Genomic DNA, 21,290 nt, shown 5'->3' on the forward strand with positions numbered 1-21,290 from the left:
GATGAAATGCTAAGAAATCGCTTACCTGCATCTCTCAGCCTCATACAGAAATTGAAAATCTTGGCAATCCACAAAAAGGAGGAATATTACCTGCTTCTAAAAACACACCTCCCTCAAAAACAGAGAGGTGGGCACGCAAAATATGTGCTGCTACACTAATAGCATGAAAGGTTTTTGTTGTTTTTTTTTTTTTTTCAGATGACAGCAGCTGTGGAAGAAGTGGAAGGGAAATTGAGCGGCTTTTTTTGACAGTCTTCTAAATTAAAAGTATTTTTTGAACAAACATTTTCTTAGTAAGCTCTAATTAATCTCCTCACAATCACCTATAAAAATCATATGCCATGTTAACTTAATTTTTGGAGCTTATCTGAATTTAGTTTAGGTATTTAATTGATAGTGACAGCACCAGGTAGTGCTGGATTTTCCATAGTATGTCTTACAGCAACATCAAGACAAAACCAATAAACCAGAATAAATTATGGAAGGGAGAGAAATGGCTGCTTTTACAACTAGCCTCAAAGGAAGCGACTGCAGCGTGAGTTAGTTTTTGTCTCTCTCTGGCATAGATGTCACATAGTGTATAATTTTTGCATTAAATCTATGGCTTCTACCTGAGCATATAGTTGTAGGTTTTGGGAAAGCAGCTTTATGCTAAGATATAAAAATGATACAAAATTCAGAGCTCAGGTTGTTCAATTAATTGCTTTAAAGAACTATGGCTTATCTGAGATCCAAGTTAGTGCAGCTTCAGCTTCCAACCCTCAGGGCCTCCTTCAGCTCCAGGCAAGAGCTGTCAGTCACTGAACTTCTTCCCTTCCAGCTTCCTTCAACCAGGGATCATAAAGTCACTTTTACATGAATTATTTTTTAAAGTACATGTGATTGTTTATGCAGTCTTAGTAATTCTACAGTTCTTCCCCACAGAAGGCGGGGTCAGTACCTTTTTGGAAGGCTGTATAACAAATTTGGGCTGAGTCATCAACATCCGTTTCCACAAATGTTAAACAAAGAGATTACCTCAGTATTCAGACTTGCTAGCACGCTGCTTATGTATCCAAAAACTACCTTCTTATCAGCTACAGAAGTGAACTAGAAAGCTGTGTTGAAATTGGTTATTTTCATCAAAAGACCTTTTCAGTGACAGAGGACGCTGTCTGCCACCTTGTGTGACTTTAATTAATTTTTCAGAGGTGGGGCCCCTGTGTTTGTCTGTGTTAAATGGTACTGTTCAAGTGATTGCCTCGTCATTGCGATCAATTTTTTTTTTTTTAAGGCTTCAGTTTTGGCAACTGTGTGTTTATCTTGCGATTGTCATGAAGTGATGTTGGATGCTGCAAAGCGTACGTACCCACACGGTGATCTTTTTCCATATACACAGTCAGACTTTCACCTTATGAGCTCAATCTCAAGTTCTCTTGTTGCGGCACTGCCGGGAAGGCTCTGTCCTCTCTGTAACCTCCTCATCAGTATTAGGGGGCTGCTCTTAGGTCCCCCTAAAGCCTTCTCCTCTCCACCAGCAAGCCCTGTTCTTCACCCCGAGGCCTTCCTAGGAGTGCTGTCCACAGCCTGGCATCTGGGACTGTCCCAGTGCAGGGGCTGAGCGTGTCTGAGCATCAGGGCTTCACATTTTTGCTTGCTGGGCTTGCTGAGGTTGCTGTTGGCCTTTCCTCCGGCCCATGAAGGTCCCTCTGGAGGGTAGATTTGCATGTTGACTGCATCCTCTTTAGTGACTGTATTTCTGTAGATCTGGTGCCAATTTCCACACTCAGCCAGTTTTTAAACTGAAACCTTCTTGCAAGCTTGCTGGCTGTGGCTTTCAGCATTTAGAAAAGCATTCAGATAAAACTGTAGTTTCCCTTCCCTCCTTCTTCCCCCCTCTCCCCCCTTCTCCCTGCCTTTGTTTAACTCATAATCGTTTCCAGCTTAGGGACAGTTTGCATTGTTTGTTTTTGTAGTGTGTTACTTTTGGAACATTCCTGGTGCCCACATTGCACTGCAGTTAGGTCACAGTCATTGGAAGATAAGCAACCATCCTCTCTTGGTTTACAGCTCCAAAAATCAGAATGAAAAGATGATTGATGTCTCTCTGTAAACTAAGCAAGGTGTTTCCCAGCGTTCAGGCTTCTCACACTGATACAATCCCATCAGTTTGGCAGTATGAGTTTTCTTGTTGAATTAAAGAACCGCTTACTAGTTAATCAGCTAGGACCACTTTGGATGTAGCGAAGAAGTCAGCCTGTTGATAATTACGTGAACGACCAGAGCCATTAATTGTCAATCGAATCGATTCCATGGATTCCTAATCAATGAGCAAGTGTTTAAGTTTTAATGACTATTCACTTAAAAATGATGGGCTAAAAATTGTAGGGTTTGCTGTTTGGTACGGTGAACAGATAGATTTGCTTTCTGTGGGACCAGGTAGGCTGAATACCGAAAGAACAGGGATATAACTTGGTAATACAAAACCGAATCAGTTAAGTAGTTCAGGGTTTGTGTATTCCTTAGCCAGAGTTGCTATGGGTGCTGTGTCTGCTATTTGTTAGCTGAAATCTGGAAAATACTTTCCATACGTACATCTGTCGTGGTTGTTTTAATGTACTACCTCAGGACATTGCAATTTGCTGGGTTCCTTAAAAGCCCTTAAATTTCCTAGCAGTGTTTGCCGTTGCCAAAAAATATTTCAAAGCCGTATGTGCTGTACACAACAGGAAAATTCATTACACTGTTCATGTGGCTTAAAGTAAAAAGTTTTCCAAATATTCCTTAGCTTTCTTCCTCACCTAGGGCTGCCATATCAAGAAAGCTAACGCTGTGTTGTATTTTAATTGTATTTGCCTGTTGTGTTTGGTGCAGTTTAAAAGGCTGAAGCAATTTTTGTCATCCTGCAGATTAGCAAACACTCATTACTTGTTCATCCATGTGGTCTTGGGCTCTTTTAATAGGAGAAGCTGAGTAACATCACCCTGTGTTATTTTCCCCGCACAATCTTTTCCGTCTTCTCGGTGAAACTCATCTGTCAGTATTCAGTGCATGGAAGCGCTTCCTGCAACGACAACCACGTGTAAAAGTGGTCTTAGTTAGGGGGAAAAAAGGCAAAACCATCTTCTGCCGCTGTCAGCAAAGGGAGTTTTGTTTCCCTGCCTTCTCCATGGCTAGATCAGTAGCAAAGCTTGTAGCTGTTGTTTTGGTACTTTAGTGATGAATTGTTATGCATAGATTTGTATGGGGGAGTTTGGTTCTGGCCCAGGTTTTAGAAATCGTGGGTTTTAACTACAGCTGCCACATTTTAGCACCTCTGGTTGTCGGTGACTGTATTTCTAGTCCATCTGTCTTCAGGTAGCTTTACAGGCTGTTATGATGTTGATTGTAGACATTGTGATTTTATTCTGAGGGAGGAGGAGCTGTATATTTATAAGAATATTAAGGGGAAAATTCAGGAGAGTTGGAATTTGTGTATGACATACTGCAGTTCACCATGACTGAACAACTCATGATGTGCTTATGGCTGTAGCCTTTGTAGTTTGTAGTTCTTAAGGTCTTTAGTTTTTAGTAGATCTTCCTTACAGTTGTGGTTTCTAGTCCTGCTTAAATAACGTCTCTCTGATTCCTCACCACAGTAATACTAGCACACGAGCCAAAATTTTCCAGAAGAAACCAAGGACAGTATTGCCAGCCCCATTTCACCTGGGATAATGGTTTATTTTCAGGAGCTGCACCCTTAGAGAGTCAGCGCTGACACCAGTGATATGGGAGGGCAGAAGGTACTGGGGAAGAGGAGTGTTGGGGCAGACTTTTCCTTGTGTCACTTACATGCTGCTGTGACAGCTATTGAATCTTTTTATTTTTCTTTTTTTCACAAGAAAATACATTATCACTTGGCTTTTGCTGGTTTTGTTTGTTTGGGTTTTTTATTTGTTTAATTCAAGGCTTCTCTTGGTAATAAAGAAAATAAGGTTTTAATTTCAGGATTATTCTGTGGAGATGGATTTACGATGTTTATGGTGTTACTATGTCTGAAGCTGCCTCTTAAAGTTTCCTCTTAGGATTTTAATTGCCCTACATAGCAGTTCCTTAGGAAACAAGCCTTGAGAAGAAAAGTTTCTCCTCTCAATTGCTTGCGGTCTTTGGAGGTTGTTCTAATGAGTCTTCTGGGATGAATTTTTCCTTGAATTACTTGAGGACTGTCTTCTTGTCTTTATAAGCGAGAGCACTAATGTAATTCCTTTAGAAATTCCATTGGTAATTAGGAGCAGTTGCTGACTACGTGTTTCACAGAAGAGCTTTATAACCTTTCATAATTCTATGCAGGTTTTTTGAGTCCTTAAATTGCAAGCAGTTTAGGATTTTTATAGAATAATCTTAATTTTTCAAACCCTACTTTGGGCAACTGGGCAAGAACTAGCAGCACCTGACAAAATGCCAGTGCCTGGGCCAGATTCTGGAGGGGACATTCATGTATCTTATGAAAACAGGTAAGTCATGGAAAGAGACTGTCAGCAAGAGGTCTGCCTGTAAGTAATGATCAGATGTAAGAAACAAATACAGGTTCGTCTGTAGAAGATCTTGAGGTATCCCTTTGGAAATATAGTAAGTTGAATTTCCCCCAAAATTATCCCTCTGCATCAAAAACTGTCGTTGCCTAGCATAACCTCTTTAGTTCTGGAGCCACCATGAACCAGCAACAACTTGAAATTGTAAAAACTTATTTTTTACCAAGAGTGATTTCATCATTGCTGGGTTTTTTACCTTCTGGATTTTTTAGTTTGTTTTTTTTTCACACCAGAAACTACTAAGTCTGACTTGTGAAGCACATTCTCAAAATGGAAAGGCGTTACAGTTCTTCTGTCTCACCTCAGGTTTTATCAAACACTAAACCAATCAGCCACACTGTGCTTTCCTTCCCCAGCTGCCCTGCGGGGTGATAAATACAGAAGCTGGCAGATTTGGGATCTTTCATCTCTTCTGAAGTGTAATTGTGACCTCAGACTGATAATACCTTCAGGCAGTTAAAAAGTCCTAGAGCTTGCTGCCTGTGTGTCATCTCAGATTTGACCCTTCCGAAGACTTCCAAAATAATTTCATGACCAACCGTACTTTTCTCCTCCTGTCTTCTTATTTCTGTGTTTACTCATAGTAAGGGCGTAATTACATTTAGATTTAAGTCTACCTTGAAATTCCATTTTTCTATGTAGCTGAAGAAATGCATTTAAAGCTAAATAGTGTCTTCAGATTTGGATTCTTCTTCATCTCTTGTCATTGATCTCTTTGAATTTAGTTTTCTTCTATTGATGTAGTTTCCTATGTAAGAAGATCAGTCTGTTTGGAATGCTATTTGATGCATCTGAATGAAAAGCACTATATAAATTCTAGCGTATCGCAGGGCTGTTGCAGCCTCTAAGCAGGTTCACCTCTTCCTAAATAAAGACTGCCAGAACGTATCTTCCAGCTTTGAGGTATTTGGATTTGTGTGGCTGGCAGCAAAAGCTTGCCGGTGGATGTTCTTCACTGGGTTTTCTGCTCGCTAGATTTAATTGTTAGCAGTTAAATATCTTAAAGTAAATCTGTCTGAGAAGTAGAAATATTATCCTGTAGTGACAAGTGACTGTTGGTGAATTTGGGTGCAAAACAATTTGGATAGTACTCACCAAAAATGCCCAATATTCTGTAAAAGGCATTTCAATATCAAGCATTTATACTATATAAAATATAATAAAATTGCACAATCCACGGGTGCTGCATCTTGTCACTGTGCAGTTCATTTTCATTTGTGGTAAAAAGCACTAGAAATAGCTCTAAACAAGCATTTCACGTAATTCATAATTACCTGGAAAGTGAAATAGCTGTGTTCCTTTGATGGGTCGTGTTCCTTAAAGAAACTGAAAACAATCAAAATGGTTTTATTCTGCAAAGTAGGCAAAAGCATATGGGTAGAATAAAAGTCAAATACCTGCTCTGTATTACCCAGGTTTATGTCTGGTTTCTGTCTGAATCACGGAATCACAGGGCGGTTTGGGTGGGAGGGGTCCTTTCAAGGCCATCCAGTCCAACCCCCCTGCCAGGAGCAGGGACATCTCCAACCGGATCAGGTTGCTCAGAGCCCCGGCCAACCTGGCCTTGAACGCTTCCAGGGATGGGGCTCCCGCCACCTCTCTGAGTGCTTTTTTCTTTGTCAGGTTGGGTCCAGGCAATGCACTCCAAAAGTTTTTAATGACAAACTGTTTTTTCTAATGCCTTCCCCAAGGAATTTTTTAAAAATAATGCTCATTGAATTCACTAATGCATTATTTTTAGCCCACTTCTGTGTGTCAAACTCGTCACCCTTGCCAACAGTTTCCCATCACAGCCGTATGCTTTCCTAAAGGTCTGCAGTTTCTCGAGCATATTCCTATGAAATTTTGTAGGCGGACAACGCTAATGATATTTGAAGAATTCTGTTAATTTCATTTTGTGACCATTCTATCTTAATTTTTTAAGTTCAGATGCTTAAAGTTTAGTGATGGCTAAAGACAGCTGGGAAATTAGCCTTAGAACAGAAAAATAATTTGAATGCATTTACTTGTAATTCATTTTACATCTTGAAAATGTATTCTGTTGCGTGGAGCGACAGATACAACAAATGTATCCTGTGCTAGAGGAGCAACCGTGTGTGGAGCCGGCTGTGCTAGATGCTCCTAAGTGGTGAGGAGCAGTCCCTCAGCCGCACCCTGCCTGTTTAACTGCAGGGGGACACGGTGACGAGAAGTGATGGACCGTGCAGAACTGACTTGCTTTGTCGCACTGGTAACACGGTACAGAGGGAAAACTTTTGCTTTGACTGTTTCTGAAGGTAGCGTACTGGAGTCTGACTGGTTTTTCTTTGCACAGCTTCAAGTCAGAGAGAGCAGTTCCACCTTGACAGTTCTGTTAGGTGGAAATGCTTTTGATTAAAGTGGAAATTTTTGAGTTTGCCGCTTGGCTAGAGAGGCAGGCGTGTTTCCTGGTGGCTCTCCTATTCTGTGTTATGCTCACTGCTTTTTCACTAAGTAGCGTTTCCTGCATGGGTGGTCTGAGTGAAGCCCACTAGGTGTTGTGGAAACATCTGGCTAGGTTCTCATCCGCTGCCGTTTACAGTGACCCCGTGTCCAATCCAGAAATAGTCACTGCAGCACGTGTGTTCACAAGCGGCGGGCTTTGTGAGTTCAAAGTCAACTGTTGCCTCTTTCAGTACTGTGCAGGCTTCTTCCTTCTTGTGGGACGTAAGATTTAGAAGGTCAGTATAGTTTTGTAACCCTCCTTCCCCCCAGCTTTACAAGTTCACCTCTGCAGGTCAGAATACATTGGGTTCCATCTTCCATATGCATCTTTCTCACGTTCTGCTTGAATGTAGGGAATCACAGCATTATTTCACAGCCTCTTCAGAATATTGGGAAAGCATCTTTATGAATTGTTGGCAGAGCAGAAGGATCAGATGAGAGTTTGACGCTAACTGCTAGCTTGGAGAACCACGAGTAACTTATACTGTGTGTCTAAATGTGCAAGGTGCTGGATGCCCTCAGTATCTCCTTCAATTAAAAAAGAGTTGTGAACATCCAGAGTTTTTCAGGATGGGCCTTTAGTCTTGCATTGATCTTGCAGCAGCTGTTCCACAAAATAGCGTTCGCTAACTGTCCTTCTTCCGTTATCAGCATGGCACATGAAAATGTATTCACTGTTCCTGCAAGACCCAGGGGCGTAACGAAGCGTGAATACAGATTATCTGCCAGTCACTCCTGTCCCCTGTATGCAAGAACAAAGGCGGATGGCGGTACGGAGAGGAATCACAAGCTGTTAGTGACATGGTGGGTTAGTGTACCCGAATGTAATCTTGCATAAATGAATAGAGATAAAAAGAAAATGTAACTTTGCTGTTACTGGAAGGACGTAATGTAATATCCAGCTCCAAGGTGATGTCGATAGCCTGATATTTTGCTAATTGTGCAGAGAGTTATTAGATCTGGCATGTCACATTACCAGCTGTTTCCTGCTGCGCGCTTGTCAGAAACCTCAAATTCATGACTGACAGGTCTGCGCTGCTTGCTTGAATTTCTGCCTTCATCCAATTTATTTTGTAATTTATTGAGACAGTAGCTTCCTGCTCTGAAACAACTCAAGGAGCAACAGATGCAGCCACAACTGTAATGCAGAAGCAACACCAGAGAATTTTGGTATGAACACATCAAACAATGGAGTCAAGAAACATTGTCCACCTTGTGTGGAGTACCTGGTGGTGCTGATGACCTGTTGAACGTGGCATAAGAAAGTGGTAGATCAGCAATAAACAAATTTTTCTGGATTCTCCTTACAGCACCATGCTGGTGCTGACTTCAAATATTACCTTGTTTAGCCTCGAGTTCGTTTTGGCGAAGTAAACGGAGAGAAGTGGCTTGGTTGCAGCTGCCAAATGAAGTGTTGTCAGGGAGTGGGTCTTTTCTAAGGATTCCAGCCCTGTGTTGGCAGACTTAGGAGGAAACTATCTGAAAACTTCAGTTTGTCATGGTGTACTGACTCCTTGTCAGTAGTGTGAATATTCAGTAATAAAGTCTGTAAAGGCAGAATTTTTTTTTTCTGGTGTGTTGAAAGACATTTATTTCAATAGTGAAACATTTACCATGTAACCTGCAAATCACTTTCCCTGTAATATATTTTATTACTCAGCAGAAGCTACAAATAAGTTCCTATTTCTGTGTCCATGGCCATGGTTGAGCGTATGGATTGACCGTAGCCACCGTTCTTAAATACCCTCCTCGGGTATTCGCATTTCACTCAAATTACAGCCCTTTATCACTTTCAGAGTACTGCCAGTGTTTGTTGTTAGGAAACAACAGCTGCTTTTGATTTTTTTAGTATCATTGAGCATATGAACCCGTAAGCTGAAATCCCTCTCGAAAAAATAAGTAGGACTTACATTTAATAGAAGGAAAAGGCAGTAAACCAGGTTTGGACATATTTTTAATATTATTTCCACAAATTGCCCTGGAGCAGATGAAGACACGTTATCATCCTCTTGAATGTGGTTTCCTCCTCTCACTGCCAAGGCAACAAGGGCGATAGATACCCTGGCATTTCAGTTGTGTTCTCTTTCTTATCCTTTCCTTAATTTTCACTTGAATGTGTCTCAGTCTTGCTGTCACGTTCCGGCACAGACAGCCTTTCTCACCTATTTTCTCTCTGCTCTGACAAGTTCAGTTCTGAAGGAGCAAAGACAGATCACTCTTCTCCGCTGTGCTACCCTTCTGACTTGTAGACACCAAAGGTTCCCATTGTATAGAAAAGCTAAAATGCACAAAGGAAGAAGCAATCAATTTTGTAATCTAAGCTTGATGTTCTAATTTTTTTTTTATCTGCCTGCAAAATAAATCCTTTCTCTGGTTTTCAGAACTGAGATGGGGCTGCAGTTTGAATCAGCACTGTGCTGCAGTGACTGCGATCACAGCTGAGACTCTTTAGGGGTTTTCTTTCTTACATCTTACAAACTTCAACCCCTGCCATCAGCCCGTGTTTGTGATAAACAGAGTAGAGGATGTTTGGCAAGGCAATCAGTGCGAGCCTTAAGACCGAGTCCCTGACAGTAAGTAACCCTCCTGTCTGAATTGGTTCAGATAGCCGCTCTCCCTTGAGGAGCTCCTCTTTGGTGCTGTGTAACACTGACAAAAAGAGGTTTCACGTGGCTTTTTCAAACGGTTCTTGTGCTGCTGAGAGGAGAGGTGCTCTTAATGGCTTGGCAGTGGGCCCACACCATCCACTCATCCTTACGATGAGGGGTTACTCATCCGTGATATAATTACTATATTCTACTGGCAATCCCAGCTGCAATTCCTTGGCTGAAAGGAAATTCTCTCTTGTGTGTGGCTCAAGTCCATGGCCATCTCTTTAGAAATAAAGGCTGCCATCAGGAGAATGGCAGTAAAGTACAGATAGCTACTAAAACAGTTAAAAAGGAGAAAAAAGTTTTTGCCTTGATCATGAGAAGCAATCAATTTAACATGATTATTTTAAATTATTGTAAGTGGGCAGAGAGACAGAACTGCAGGGCACTTCGGGTTTAACGTAATTTTTTGATTAAAGTTTCCTAGACTGTAAAACTGTAATCGGGTCGGAGGAGGAGGGGAATCCATCCATCTATTATAAGCTAAACAATCTAGTCTTGAACATATTGAAATATGAGATAATAGCAATTAGGTGTAGAACAAAAGAGTTTCTGTGGAGCTGAGAGTAGAGGAATTACTGAGTTAACAAGCCTGACACTTTCCTCCTCCATTCCTCAAGACTGAAAATTATACTTTTAACAAAATATTCCTATGCTTGGTGCGTCACTGTGGTATGGATAGATGTGTCGACCTCGGTGCTGCTATCGTTTTTGAAGGATTTGTTTTCCATCCTTTCACTTCTCTGATAAAAGTTGGATATTGTTTTGGAGACCGTCAATCTAATATTCTTGTAACAGCAGCAGAATAATTTGAGGAAATATAAAATTATAGATAATGATGAAATTGAGTAAGGAGACACTGGAAGACTTTGCTAGGCAGCTGGCAGGTTACATGTTGTTAATGTGATCGCAAGGTAAGGGTCTGCCATTTCTTGCTTATGCCCAATGTAACCCAATAAACCGTGATTCGCACAGAACTGGTCAAGAGAATGAAGATGGCTGTCCAGGGTGGAGAAATCTGCTGCGTGTTTGGGGTACAAAAGGTAGCACCAAAAAGAAAGGTGAGGTCAGCACTCCAGTTTGGAACGCTGCAAGTCCTAGAGAGGACCTGCAGAGGTAATGATGACCCCACAAAGCGCTTACTCATACTTATGAGTGTGATGTGTCAGCGTTACAAGTGCTGGGACAACCGCTTGACATCTCTGGTAAAATAAACAGACACCAAGAAGAAACAAAATAGTGAAGAAGAGAGAAGGGTAGTGAAGAAGTCAAGTTTTAGCTTACGTATGTCTTTATGCATTTCTTTTGTAAAGATTCACTGGATCATCCCATAGAAAGAATTATCGGAGATCTCCTGACCTACCTCAACTGGTGATTAAGCATCAGGAAACCCACCAAAAATCCGGGGATTCTCGGAGTACTATAGCACTCGCCATATTTGGCAAAACATTTCTTATGGTAATGAGTTTTAAAAACAATACCTTCTCACTGTTTCTACACATATAGAAGTAGCTGTAGTGCCTCAAACTCTTTTCTGCCATAGCCCTGGATCCCACAGCAAACTTGGGAACTTTCAGCGTGATTTCTTGCCAATACTGTGACCTCACAAACCACGTCAGAATGATTCCAATATCCCATGGAAGAGTGAAAGTAGAGAAGGAGAAATCCAGTTTAGAGACAAATGGAAAGTAACTAAAAATGGTAGGAGGTAATCCAGCGAGCCGTTCAGGTGTTATGAAAAGGAATGCATGCAAGCAGAGCAGCTAGTTTGGTATCGTATACCATTTGGTTTTGACAGTGCCACTCTTTTCTATCAACCTTGAGAATTAATAATGCAAGATGAAGAAGCATAGAATCGTATGATCATTAAGGTTGGAAAAGATCATCAAGTCCAACCGTCAGCCCAACACCACCTTGCCTACTAAACCGTGTCCTGGAGTGCCATGTCTACACGTTCTTTCAACACCTCCAGGGACCTCAATTACTTCATAGGCAATCTTAATAACTGTTGTAGCTCAGCCCCGATGGCGACCGGACTACGCAGTCTCTCTCTCGCTCTCCTCAGCACCCTCCTCCCTGATATCCTGAGCATGGTGTCCCATGGGATGGAACAGCCCTTGGGCTCATTTGGGTAAACTTATCCCAGCTGTTGGCTAATTGGTAACCTAGCCCAGCTGGGTGCCCCAGGCCTAGGGGCCACCGGCTCTGCTTCTCCTCCCAGCTCAGGTGAATATTAATTCTATCCTAGCCAGAACCAGGACAATTGCGTGTATCTTTCTGTTGCTGGAGTAAGAGCCAGTAGTATTGAAAACGAAAAAATGAGTTGTGCAAAAATCTGCTAAAAATTAATATATGTAATAGACCAATTACTGATTACTTCAGATGTGGCTAAATACAGAAGAGGAAAAAAGACAAATGTAGGTGAAAATATGTAGATCTCATGATCAGTATGAAGTAATGGAACTCCCTGCGGTGTTTAAATAGCTTGCGGGTGTTCTCTTTACCAGAATAAAGCCTCACTTAGTGTACAGGAGTCTGTTTGCAACCCACACATTTTTACCCATCCAGCTAGGGAATATCTAGCACAATCAGGAGAGGGCTTTAAAAGACACATTCAGCAAGGAAAGACAGCAAAATCTGACAGCGTACAGATTTGCAGGCTATCATTACTCCTTCCCTGCTGCAATCCAGCTTTTCCTCGATCCTCTTTCCCTCTTCTGCTCTCCCAGCAAGAACTGCAGTTCCCTTGCCTTCCTGCAGCCCTCTTGGGTTGCACCCAGGTCTCCTTGCCACCAGCTGCGCCTTGCGTCACACTTTCCTGGTGGCTCGCTCCAGACCATCCCCTTTGCTGCCGCTGACAGCTTTTGTGACAGTTACGGGAACTGGATGTAAAGACTCTGCTGCTCTGTCAAATTTGATGGAAATTTATGTTTAAAAGCTACAGGGATTTAGGGGGAGGCTGGGATGAGGGAAGGGGACAGATGGACAGCATCACTGCGTAAGTCTTATTCCTTTTAAAAAAAAAAAAAAGACTAAAAAGAAAAGTAATTGCTAAGGGTTCACTTCAGCGGAGCTTCAGGACAAACAAATTAAGCATGGACTAGCTAAATGGACAGTGAGGTGGACTCAACCAGCTGAAATGATGGGCTCAGGGAGTTGTGACCAGTGGCACAAAGTCCTAGTGGAGTACTCAAGGGGTTGATATTGGGGACAATACTGTTTAACCGCTTCATTAACGACCTGGATGAAGAGGCAGGGTTTGCTGATGATGTAAAAGTGGAAGAAGGGGGGCTGCCTTTCAGAAGGACGTCAACAGACTAGGAGAATTGCACAGAGAGGAACCTCATGAAGTTCAGCAAGGGGAGGTGTAAAATCTTGCCTGTGAATAACACGATTCACGAGTACATACTGGGAGCTGGCTGGGTTGCAAGTATCTTTGCAGAAAAAGACCTTGGGGTCTTGGTGGTCACCAAGTTGACCACAAGCCACCAAAGAAGACCACTAGCATCCTGGGCTGTACTATGAAGACCATTGGTAGCAGGTCAAGGGAGGTGGTGCTTTCACACCAGTTAGGCCTGATGAGACACATCCAGAGTGCTGCAGCCGGTTCCAGGCTCCCCGGGAGTAGAGAGACAGGGACTTAATTGGAGTGAGCCTAGCAAAGGGCCAGAGATGATTAATGAAGCTGAACGACTGTCATGAGAGCCAGAGCAACTGACGGGGACTGTTCAGTCTGGAGAAGAGAAGGCTTGGGGGCACCTCAGTGGACATAAATACCTGATCGGAGGGTGCAAAGAAGGCAGAACCAGACTCTTCTCAGTGGTGCACAGTGACAGGCACCACTGAGAGGCAATGGGAACAAACTGAAATACAGAAGGTTTCTTTTAAACATTAGAAAGAGAGTTATTTCACTGTAAGGGTGGTGAAACACAGGAACAGGTTACCTAGAGAGGTTGTGGAGTCTCTGTCCTTGGACGTACTCAAAATGTGACTGGACACGGTCCTGGGCTACAGCTGACTCTACCATGAGCACAGGAGCTGGGCTAGACTGTCTCCCTGCCAACCTCAGCAGCTCCGTGACTCTGAAATGCCTTCTGAGGACATCGCAAGGATGAAGTGCTGGAAAACCTACGGTTACAGAACAAATAGCCTTTCTAATCAGAGAGACCCAGAAGGAGCTACCAGGATGGAACTGGGTCTCCAGGGACTCCTCAGGCTTTTGATTTCTGATCTAGGTCCAAGAATTCAGGATGCAAATTAGTATGTTTTCATCTTCAGCTTGTTCAGTGCTGGACTTTGTCAACGACTCGGGTGTTGCAGCTGACTCTCAGCTCAAGGAAGGGTAGACCACAGAAAGGCTCTCTCGTTCTTGCCAAGACAGAGATATCGTTAGAGCTGACAAGGGGAAGCATGCCCAGATGTTGCTCTCAGCATGTTTGCTTCAAGCTGGCTTTGTCAAGCCTTCATGTTTTGTTATTTGCATGGTAGAATATTTGAGTTAGTGTTGCTTAAATTCACGTAGTCTCATCCTTACTGTGCTATTTTACTTACGTTGGCGCTTCTCTCGGCATGGGATCTGCCTTTGTCCGTTGTCTCGTGCGAGGTTTTCCATTAAACGCGATTCCCTTGTTTAAACTGATAGCCCTGCACCAGCCCTTGACATCCTGAAATCTCTCTTCCTACTGGGAAGCAGCCGGTTCTGAACGTTTTGAAGAACACTGCTTTTTATTTCTAACAGTACAAAACAGTGACGTGATGGAAGTGTGAGGGGGTTTTTAACCTTCTTCAAGTAAAATGAGAAACTCGCGTTTATTCCTGGCTGCTGAATCGAGTACCTGTTTCCTGGTTTCTTCTAAAAGGGTTTATGAAACGTTGAAGAATTGTTCTAATTATGTGCACCCACAAAGCGTATTTGACGAACTGAAGTAGATCTTCACCTTGGCCAGACAAGCCTGTCATCTCTTGTGTAAGCAAACTTTTTTTTCCCCATATTTGTAATGAATCCCAAAGTACGCGCGACTGATCCAGAGCTTGCAGCCTGACTTCCCTGACGTACGCTGCCACTGTTCCGACGCCAGCTGCTCCGCGCATCGATTCCGTTTCGTGCCCATGATGGGGATGCGAGCGCGTCGCTGTGACACCTGAAGGCGTCAGCAGGGCAGTAACAGACGCGTCGGAGCTAGAGCCCCAGCATTTTCGTTATCCCAAAATTCTGCTTCAGAGCACGGATGTCCAGCCAGGACGAGCGGTTGTGGACGCCGTAAAGGTTTCGGAGTCTTTGAGTGGCAGGAGCTTCTCAAGAGAAGAACTTGATCTCCTGCGTTAGAGACCGACCTTAGCTTTTCACGCTTTTCCAACACTGGAAAAGAATTTAGCCCTGAAAGGCTTTCAAACGTGCTGTGGTTTCCTTGGAAGCTGTTTAATTTTTGGTGTGGGATTTTGATTACTCTTTGATTACAGCTTATTAAGAACAACAGTACCCCCCCAGTCCAAAAACCTCTTTTCATAAGAATTCGCCCCGTGAGTCATTGCGTTTATTCATCCCCATATTTATTGCAGTAATTCCTTCACTTCCTCTGCGCACCGAACCACCCGGTTTGGTGTTTGTCGTTCTCGCTGAGATTGTGGCAGCCACAACAGAACACGTATTTTGGTTTTCTACAGCATTCTTGCATTTAGAGGTTTTTATTCGATGACCTCCCCGTTTTATGTTCCATGTCCGTGTTACGTGTGTGCAAACGAGCAACAGCACGGCTGCTAATTGTGCTAACAGATGTAAGTAGGAAAACCATTAATTTTCTAATGCTAGAAGTATTTATAGAAACCGTTATCCGACTTTCCTCACACTTTGATTAAGGATGGAGCCTCTTTCAGGTTCAGCAAAGCTGATGAAGCTTTTGCAGGTGGTTTGACTTGCTGAGGTGATGATAGAAACGCGGAAAAAATGCAGATGTTTTAAAGATTTTTGGATTACGTGCTGTAGGTAAATAAGTGGCTGGTTGGGTTTGTTTGAACATCGTTCGACTTGAGTAGAGTACGACTTGCAGAAACCCTCTCGCCAGACCCAGGCAGCTCCCATTTCCTCCACGCTTGCAATTTATCCATTAAGATGTCGGATCCCGAGGACATATCCTCTCTTGGGAATGAGTGGCATCCTCATTGGTGGAAGTGCGTTTGCAGCACAGAGGAGGTTCACATCAGCGTAATTGGGATGATTCAGGTAATTTTCTTGAAGGGCTCTCTGTAACCCTTTCCAACAACCGTATCGACAAACCGGTCAGCACGCCTGGCGCCAGCCTTGCGCTGACCCCGCTGGCGTTGGAGGAGTGGGGAGACCAGCGCCTGACATCAGGGACTGAGTGACTGAGCAATCCCACGCTCGCTGGTTTAACTGCCAGGAAGTTTAATTTGGTTTTGGCCACCTGGACAAAATCATAAATGGTAATAAATCGGTCACGGTCAGGGCAAATCCCAAGTTCCCTCTCCTTTTGCACCAATGGGATTCAGATGTAGTTATCCCTGGCTACTCCAGCAGCTTTCACACCCTGTCTCCTAATCCGTAGCTCTTTCCTCTTGCAGTAACTTCAGAGAGTGCTTTTTTCCCTTTGTTTCACTGGCAAAGAGCAGAAAGTTTGCAGAAGCACGAGGGAGATGATTCTGACTTAAGATCTGAGCATCTCGGACGCGTGGATATGCATCATGGGCAGTGTGCGAACGCTTCGCTCTGTCTTTGGAACACATCTTCGACTTCTCCTCGGAGTAGCATCCTGGCAGGCAGGTCGCTGACGCTTTTCACATCGCTTCTGCAGCCTACCTGTATGAACAGATATTTTGGAAAAAAGTCCTGAATCTTAAGGTTTTACTTCTTCCCCACGATACTGCCTTTTCCCAAATAGTCGCAGTAAAACAGAGCAGTGGGGTTTGGGTTTTTGGCAGTAAAAATTCCACCGGTTTTCCCCTTTGGACTTAGCTACCAAGGAGCTGTCCTAAAGCATTTTTTCATGCTTCGTGCGTAGAAACAGTGTTTAAAATCTGAAGTGGAGGACACGGGCTGTGAAAATCGACGCAGTTTCAAATGCACCTGCTAGGCACGGGAGCCGGCGGGAGATACCGATGTAGAGGTGTCCGCTCTTCTCTTTCTTCGTGGAACTAAAATTTTAAGTAGAGACTGAGCTAAATAAAACAGTGACAGGGAAAGGATAGCAAGGCAGGAACACAGATTGGAAAACCACCTCACACTTGAGACTTTTGCGTTGCTCAAAGATTTCATTCAGCTCTTTTTAAACGGGAGTGGGTGTGTGGAGGTTGGTGGGCGTGCATACTCATTTATTTCCTGCAAGATTGAGAAGAAAGAAAAGATCGCTTTAAATATAATCCCTAGGGCCAAATACTGCAGTGTGTGAAGTGGTGGCAGTACTGGCATATGAAGGATAATGAGCTGAGTCTGCTTTGTTTTGTTTTGTTTTATTTTTTTAATTGTGTAATTCCTATATATACCTTTGTTTTAAATAATAACAACAGAAAGATTCCTGAGATAGTTTCCGTTACAGCTTTTCCAAACTTCTCTGGTAGCTGTCACAGAGAACTATTGTGTTTGCTGCGAATAAGTGAGCAGATCTTCTTTCTTTTTCAAATAAAAAGCTTAAAAATAGACAAGCCGTTAATCAGTACAACTCCGTGCTGGAAAAATTATTGAAAAAGTAAAGTCTCCTCTCTCAGAGGTGCCAAATCAGGTCAAACCCCAGGTTTTGAAGAGGTACCTAGTTCTTGAGTGCATGAAGTGTAAAATACCTTGTAGTAACAATTTTTTCTAGTCTGCCATCTTTTTTTAATCTCATTTCAGTGGGGCATTTTGCACACAGGAGGTCTGGCTCCTGCCTTAGCCCCGGGCGCAGAGCTCGCCACCCGAGACGAAGCGAGGTGGCAGGTACTGCTCCTCGATGGAAACCCAAACCTCGCTCCTCCCCACCACCCGGCTCGTCTCCAGGGAACCCGAGGGCGGTTTCGTCCACCTCTAACTCCATGTATCTCGTATCTGGAAATTTGTGAAGGAAATACTGCAGAGTGAGATTGATGAAAGGCAAATGACAGTAGTTTAAAATCAGATTTCCCCTTTGGAAAGCTCCTCCGGGTGGTATTTCCAGTACTCTCTGATGGTCTGTGACGCAGACTCTGGGCTGGGTACCGTTCCTTGCAGTCTCCTGCAGAAGGAGGCAGAGAAAGAAGCTCCGTTCAAGTTGGTAGGCTTTATTTTTTTCATAAGAGTAGGTGTTTTGCACAACCTGCAAAACCTCCCCGTGGCAGGTGAACGTGTCTCCAGCTCCACTCGCAGCGAAACGAGTCCCTCCTCTTTCCCTCAGCATTCCTGGCAGGATTTTCTGTGTGCCTCTTTATAATGCAGAACACGTGCTGCTCTGATTAATTATTTTCCCTCTGAGTATTCCGTACGGCACACAGACAGATGTGCCGATGAAGAAGTGCCCCCCCTGTTCATCGGGAACCGCTCAGCCGTATGGCGTGTGAAGCTGGGATGTTACAGCTGTGGGGTGATGGACATCTGTGTGATGGACTTCATCAGCTGGAAAACAAAGTCATGGCCAACACTGCTGATGGATTGTAGTTCTTACTTGATCCTTTCATTTGGGACTAAATCTTTAAAATCTTTACCCTTTTGCTGAGGGAAAAACTCATCAGCAGAAAACCAAGCCGTCGTAAAAGGATGAGGAATTGTTTGAAGCGCGGGGCCACGGAAATACTGACGCGTCCTAAGCTGAGCTGTAGCAAAGAGGCTGTGTTGCTGCTTTGTTCTGGTGCGATGTGATGTCCAGCAAAAGTTTTAGTGGCGGCGCATGGCTAAATGCCGACCAAGAGATGGGGAGAAATCTTTTGTGTTTTTTTTAAAAACAGCAACACACATGGTGTAGTCAAGCAGGCAGAGTTCGCTTGAGGCAGGGAAAATTGGCTTTGCCAGCTTCTGTTTGGATTTTAAATATCTTACCGTGTATTTCAGATTTCGGAACGGGTTACTGCATGCCCCTGTGGGGGAAGACAGCTCTCTCCCTGTTTTTAAAACAAGCTCACCGCTAAAAGCAACTCCTCGCTGCTTTTCAGGCCTCCTCCGGTACAAAGTGCTGGTGCTCACCCTTCAGCTTCCGTGGCCCCTGCTCTCCACGCAGCTGCGCCCTCTGAGCCGCTTTAGCAAACAAGTGACGTGGAGGATGGAGTTTTAATTCTCTAGGTGACGGCAAACTCTGTGCAGTCCAGTCCCCAGAGGAGACGCTGGCGGAGCACGGACAACCTGCCTGCAAGGACTCGAGCGGTCGCCTCGGTTCTCCTACACCGCGTTGGAAATGTGTGCTGGGTCTCCGTGAGAGGTGGGGGGGGCCTCTCACTGGCTGGAAATTTGACCCTGATGTGGGAATCCGCCACCGCTGTCACCCCACGTGAGTCCCTCTCTGACATGTTTGGGGTAATTCTGACTGTGCTTTCCCCTAGGAGGACTTTCGGAATAAAGTTGAGGATTACATTAAGCGCTACGCCAGATGATGAAGGGAGATCGATGGCAGGACCATGGCTTCCGCACTAGAGCTGTCCTTAACTTCAACACCACCGCCGCCGCCAAAACCAGCCCGGATTGTACCAGTCCTGTGTCCATGTTGTACTGAAGAAGAAAACTAACTTCATAACTTGTCCATGTTCAAAGGAGAGTTCAGCATCAATGCAGCGAGAAATTCTCTATGTTGGTTGAAAAAAAAAAAAAAAAAGTTGTTTGCTTACTTTTCAAAATGTTTACTCTTCTGAACTGTACTGTATATCCTGTCGATGAGATATGCTTGAGAAGTTTAAAAAAAAAAAATCACTATTGCAATTGTAATTACACTTTTTTTAACTCTTGCCTAGTTTGGAGGGGGAAAGATAGAAAAACCAAACCAGAGAGAAAAGGTGGCGTGTTTTTGGAACACTTCGAGTTGGCAATAAAATGGTCTCCTGTGAAGCAAATCACAATCCTGTTGCCTTTGGTGAGCAGAAACTGCGAGTTTTTTTCCAAGAGTCATTCAGCCAAGGCTTAGAGCTTGCCACCATGCGAGCGCTAAATGAAATTCTACTTCTCCTGTTGAAATTCTCAGTGATATTTAACGTAAGTACGTTTTCGTCACACGTTTGGGATTTTTACGTTGTTATTTTCAGCTGCAGTTTGGGCTGCAGTGTTTTTTTGTTTCTATTCATTGTGTGAAGTAGTTTAAAGAAATACAGACTCATCCGTAACTTAAGTAAATGTGTAGTATTAGTAAAAATATCTATATATATTATATATATTATATATTTCTGTGGAAATTTAATGAGAGGGAGATTTTTTTTGTAAGAAATCTGCCTTTGGCTTTCCTATCTGGATGTGGTGAGGGAGCATCAGATGCTGTTCCATCTGATGACAGCAACTTCAAGAGAAGACCTCATTGTGCTCTTCAAACTTCTGCACGGAGAGCGGGTGACAGGGAACGCGGCCGCGGACGATACCGCGCTGCACCCTCTTTTAACCAGTTGTGGCTTTTTTGGTAGTTTTGAAAGGAAATGATGCTGTAACTGCACTTTCTGTAAGCAGCTGTATATCAAACACGCGGTGCGTGCAAGCGGAGATCCTTCGGGAGAGAGCAGCACGCACCTCAGGAGTCGCCTCACAGTAAATGCCCCGAGCAGCCCGCTGCCTGTCGCGTGCCAGGGCTCCCCGCTGCTCGTCCGGGCGCAGCCTCCCAGCCCGAAACGCGTTGCGCCGGTGGGATCACGCAGAGGGGGCACGATGGAACCCATTCGAGCTTTTTCTCTCTAGATAAAGCCTAGAAATAAACGTTCGTGTGGTTTCATGCGGAGCAAGTGTGTGTGTGACGCTTGGCCGTTGGCTGTTGTTTTTTTTTTTTATCCCTCGGCAGAAGGAAGCCAACATTGCCTCAGTGAGTTGGGCTGCAAATTTTAAGCCTTGCTTGTCGAGTTTTCCCTGTGCCTTTTCCCTCACAGCTTCACAGGCTCCCGTAGGCGCTACCGGAGGCCTAGGGGAGCAGGGAGCAGCGTGCGGGAGGAGAGCCGTACGGTGGGCAGGGTTGGGGCACCAGCCGCCTGTGTGAGCGCCGAGCGAGAGCTGCGCTCGGCGAAGCCGGTCCTCACGTCCCAGCACAGTCCTGCCGTGTCACCCTGTGCCGTGGCGTTCCTCACCTGCGGAATGTTCAGGTTGGGATGCTGTTAAATGCTGCACAAGGCGGCTTCAGCGGCTTCCCATCCGGAATACACGGGAGAAAAAATGTTACACCTCATCCTCGTCCTGGAAGAGCCCGTCAGCTCACAGTTCAGGAGAATAAACTGAATTATTTTTTCCTGAACACAGGGAGCTGGCTTTTTTTTTTTCTTAATATGTATGTATATTTATTTTTACGTGTATTTTTACATGTGTGTTTGTATAGATGCAGCTTATCTCTAATCCTTCCAGCCACCCTCCGTTTTTGCCTCTCACCGAAGCGCTAAGCCAGGGTGCCGCGGGGCGGCATGGTTCACCGCGCGTGCGGCCAAAATCCTGCTGCAGAGATCTCGGGGGGAGCTCGTCGCTGTCCTGCACCCGCGCGGACCCTCGGCCGCGGCA

General features: G+C 44.1%; 1 protein-coding gene across 1 annotated transcript in view; it reads left to right on the forward strand.

Annotated features, from left to right (window-relative positions):
* The window catches only part of UBE2F (ubiquitin conjugating enzyme E2 F (putative)), a 70,218-nt gene extending 49,695 nt beyond the window's left edge, over positions 1–20,523 (forward strand). The window contains exons 10-11 of the mRNA XM_086751203.1: positions 13,900–14,006; positions 19,160–20,523. Of these exons, the coding sequence (XP_086607329.1) occupies positions 13,900–14,006; positions 19,160–19,250 (198 nt within the window). The 3' untranslated portion in view covers positions 19,251–20,523. The remainder of the gene's footprint in view (positions 1–13,899; positions 14,007–19,159) is intronic.
* The last annotated feature ends 767 nt before the right edge of the window (positions 20,524–21,290 follow it).

This window comes from Chlamydotis macqueenii, chromosome 6 (assembly GCF_036417535.1).
Source record: "Chlamydotis macqueenii isolate bChlMac1 chromosome 6, bChlMac1.mat, whole genome shotgun sequence".
Lineage (NCBI taxonomy): Eukaryota > Metazoa > Chordata > Aves > Otidiformes > Otididae > Chlamydotis > Chlamydotis macqueenii.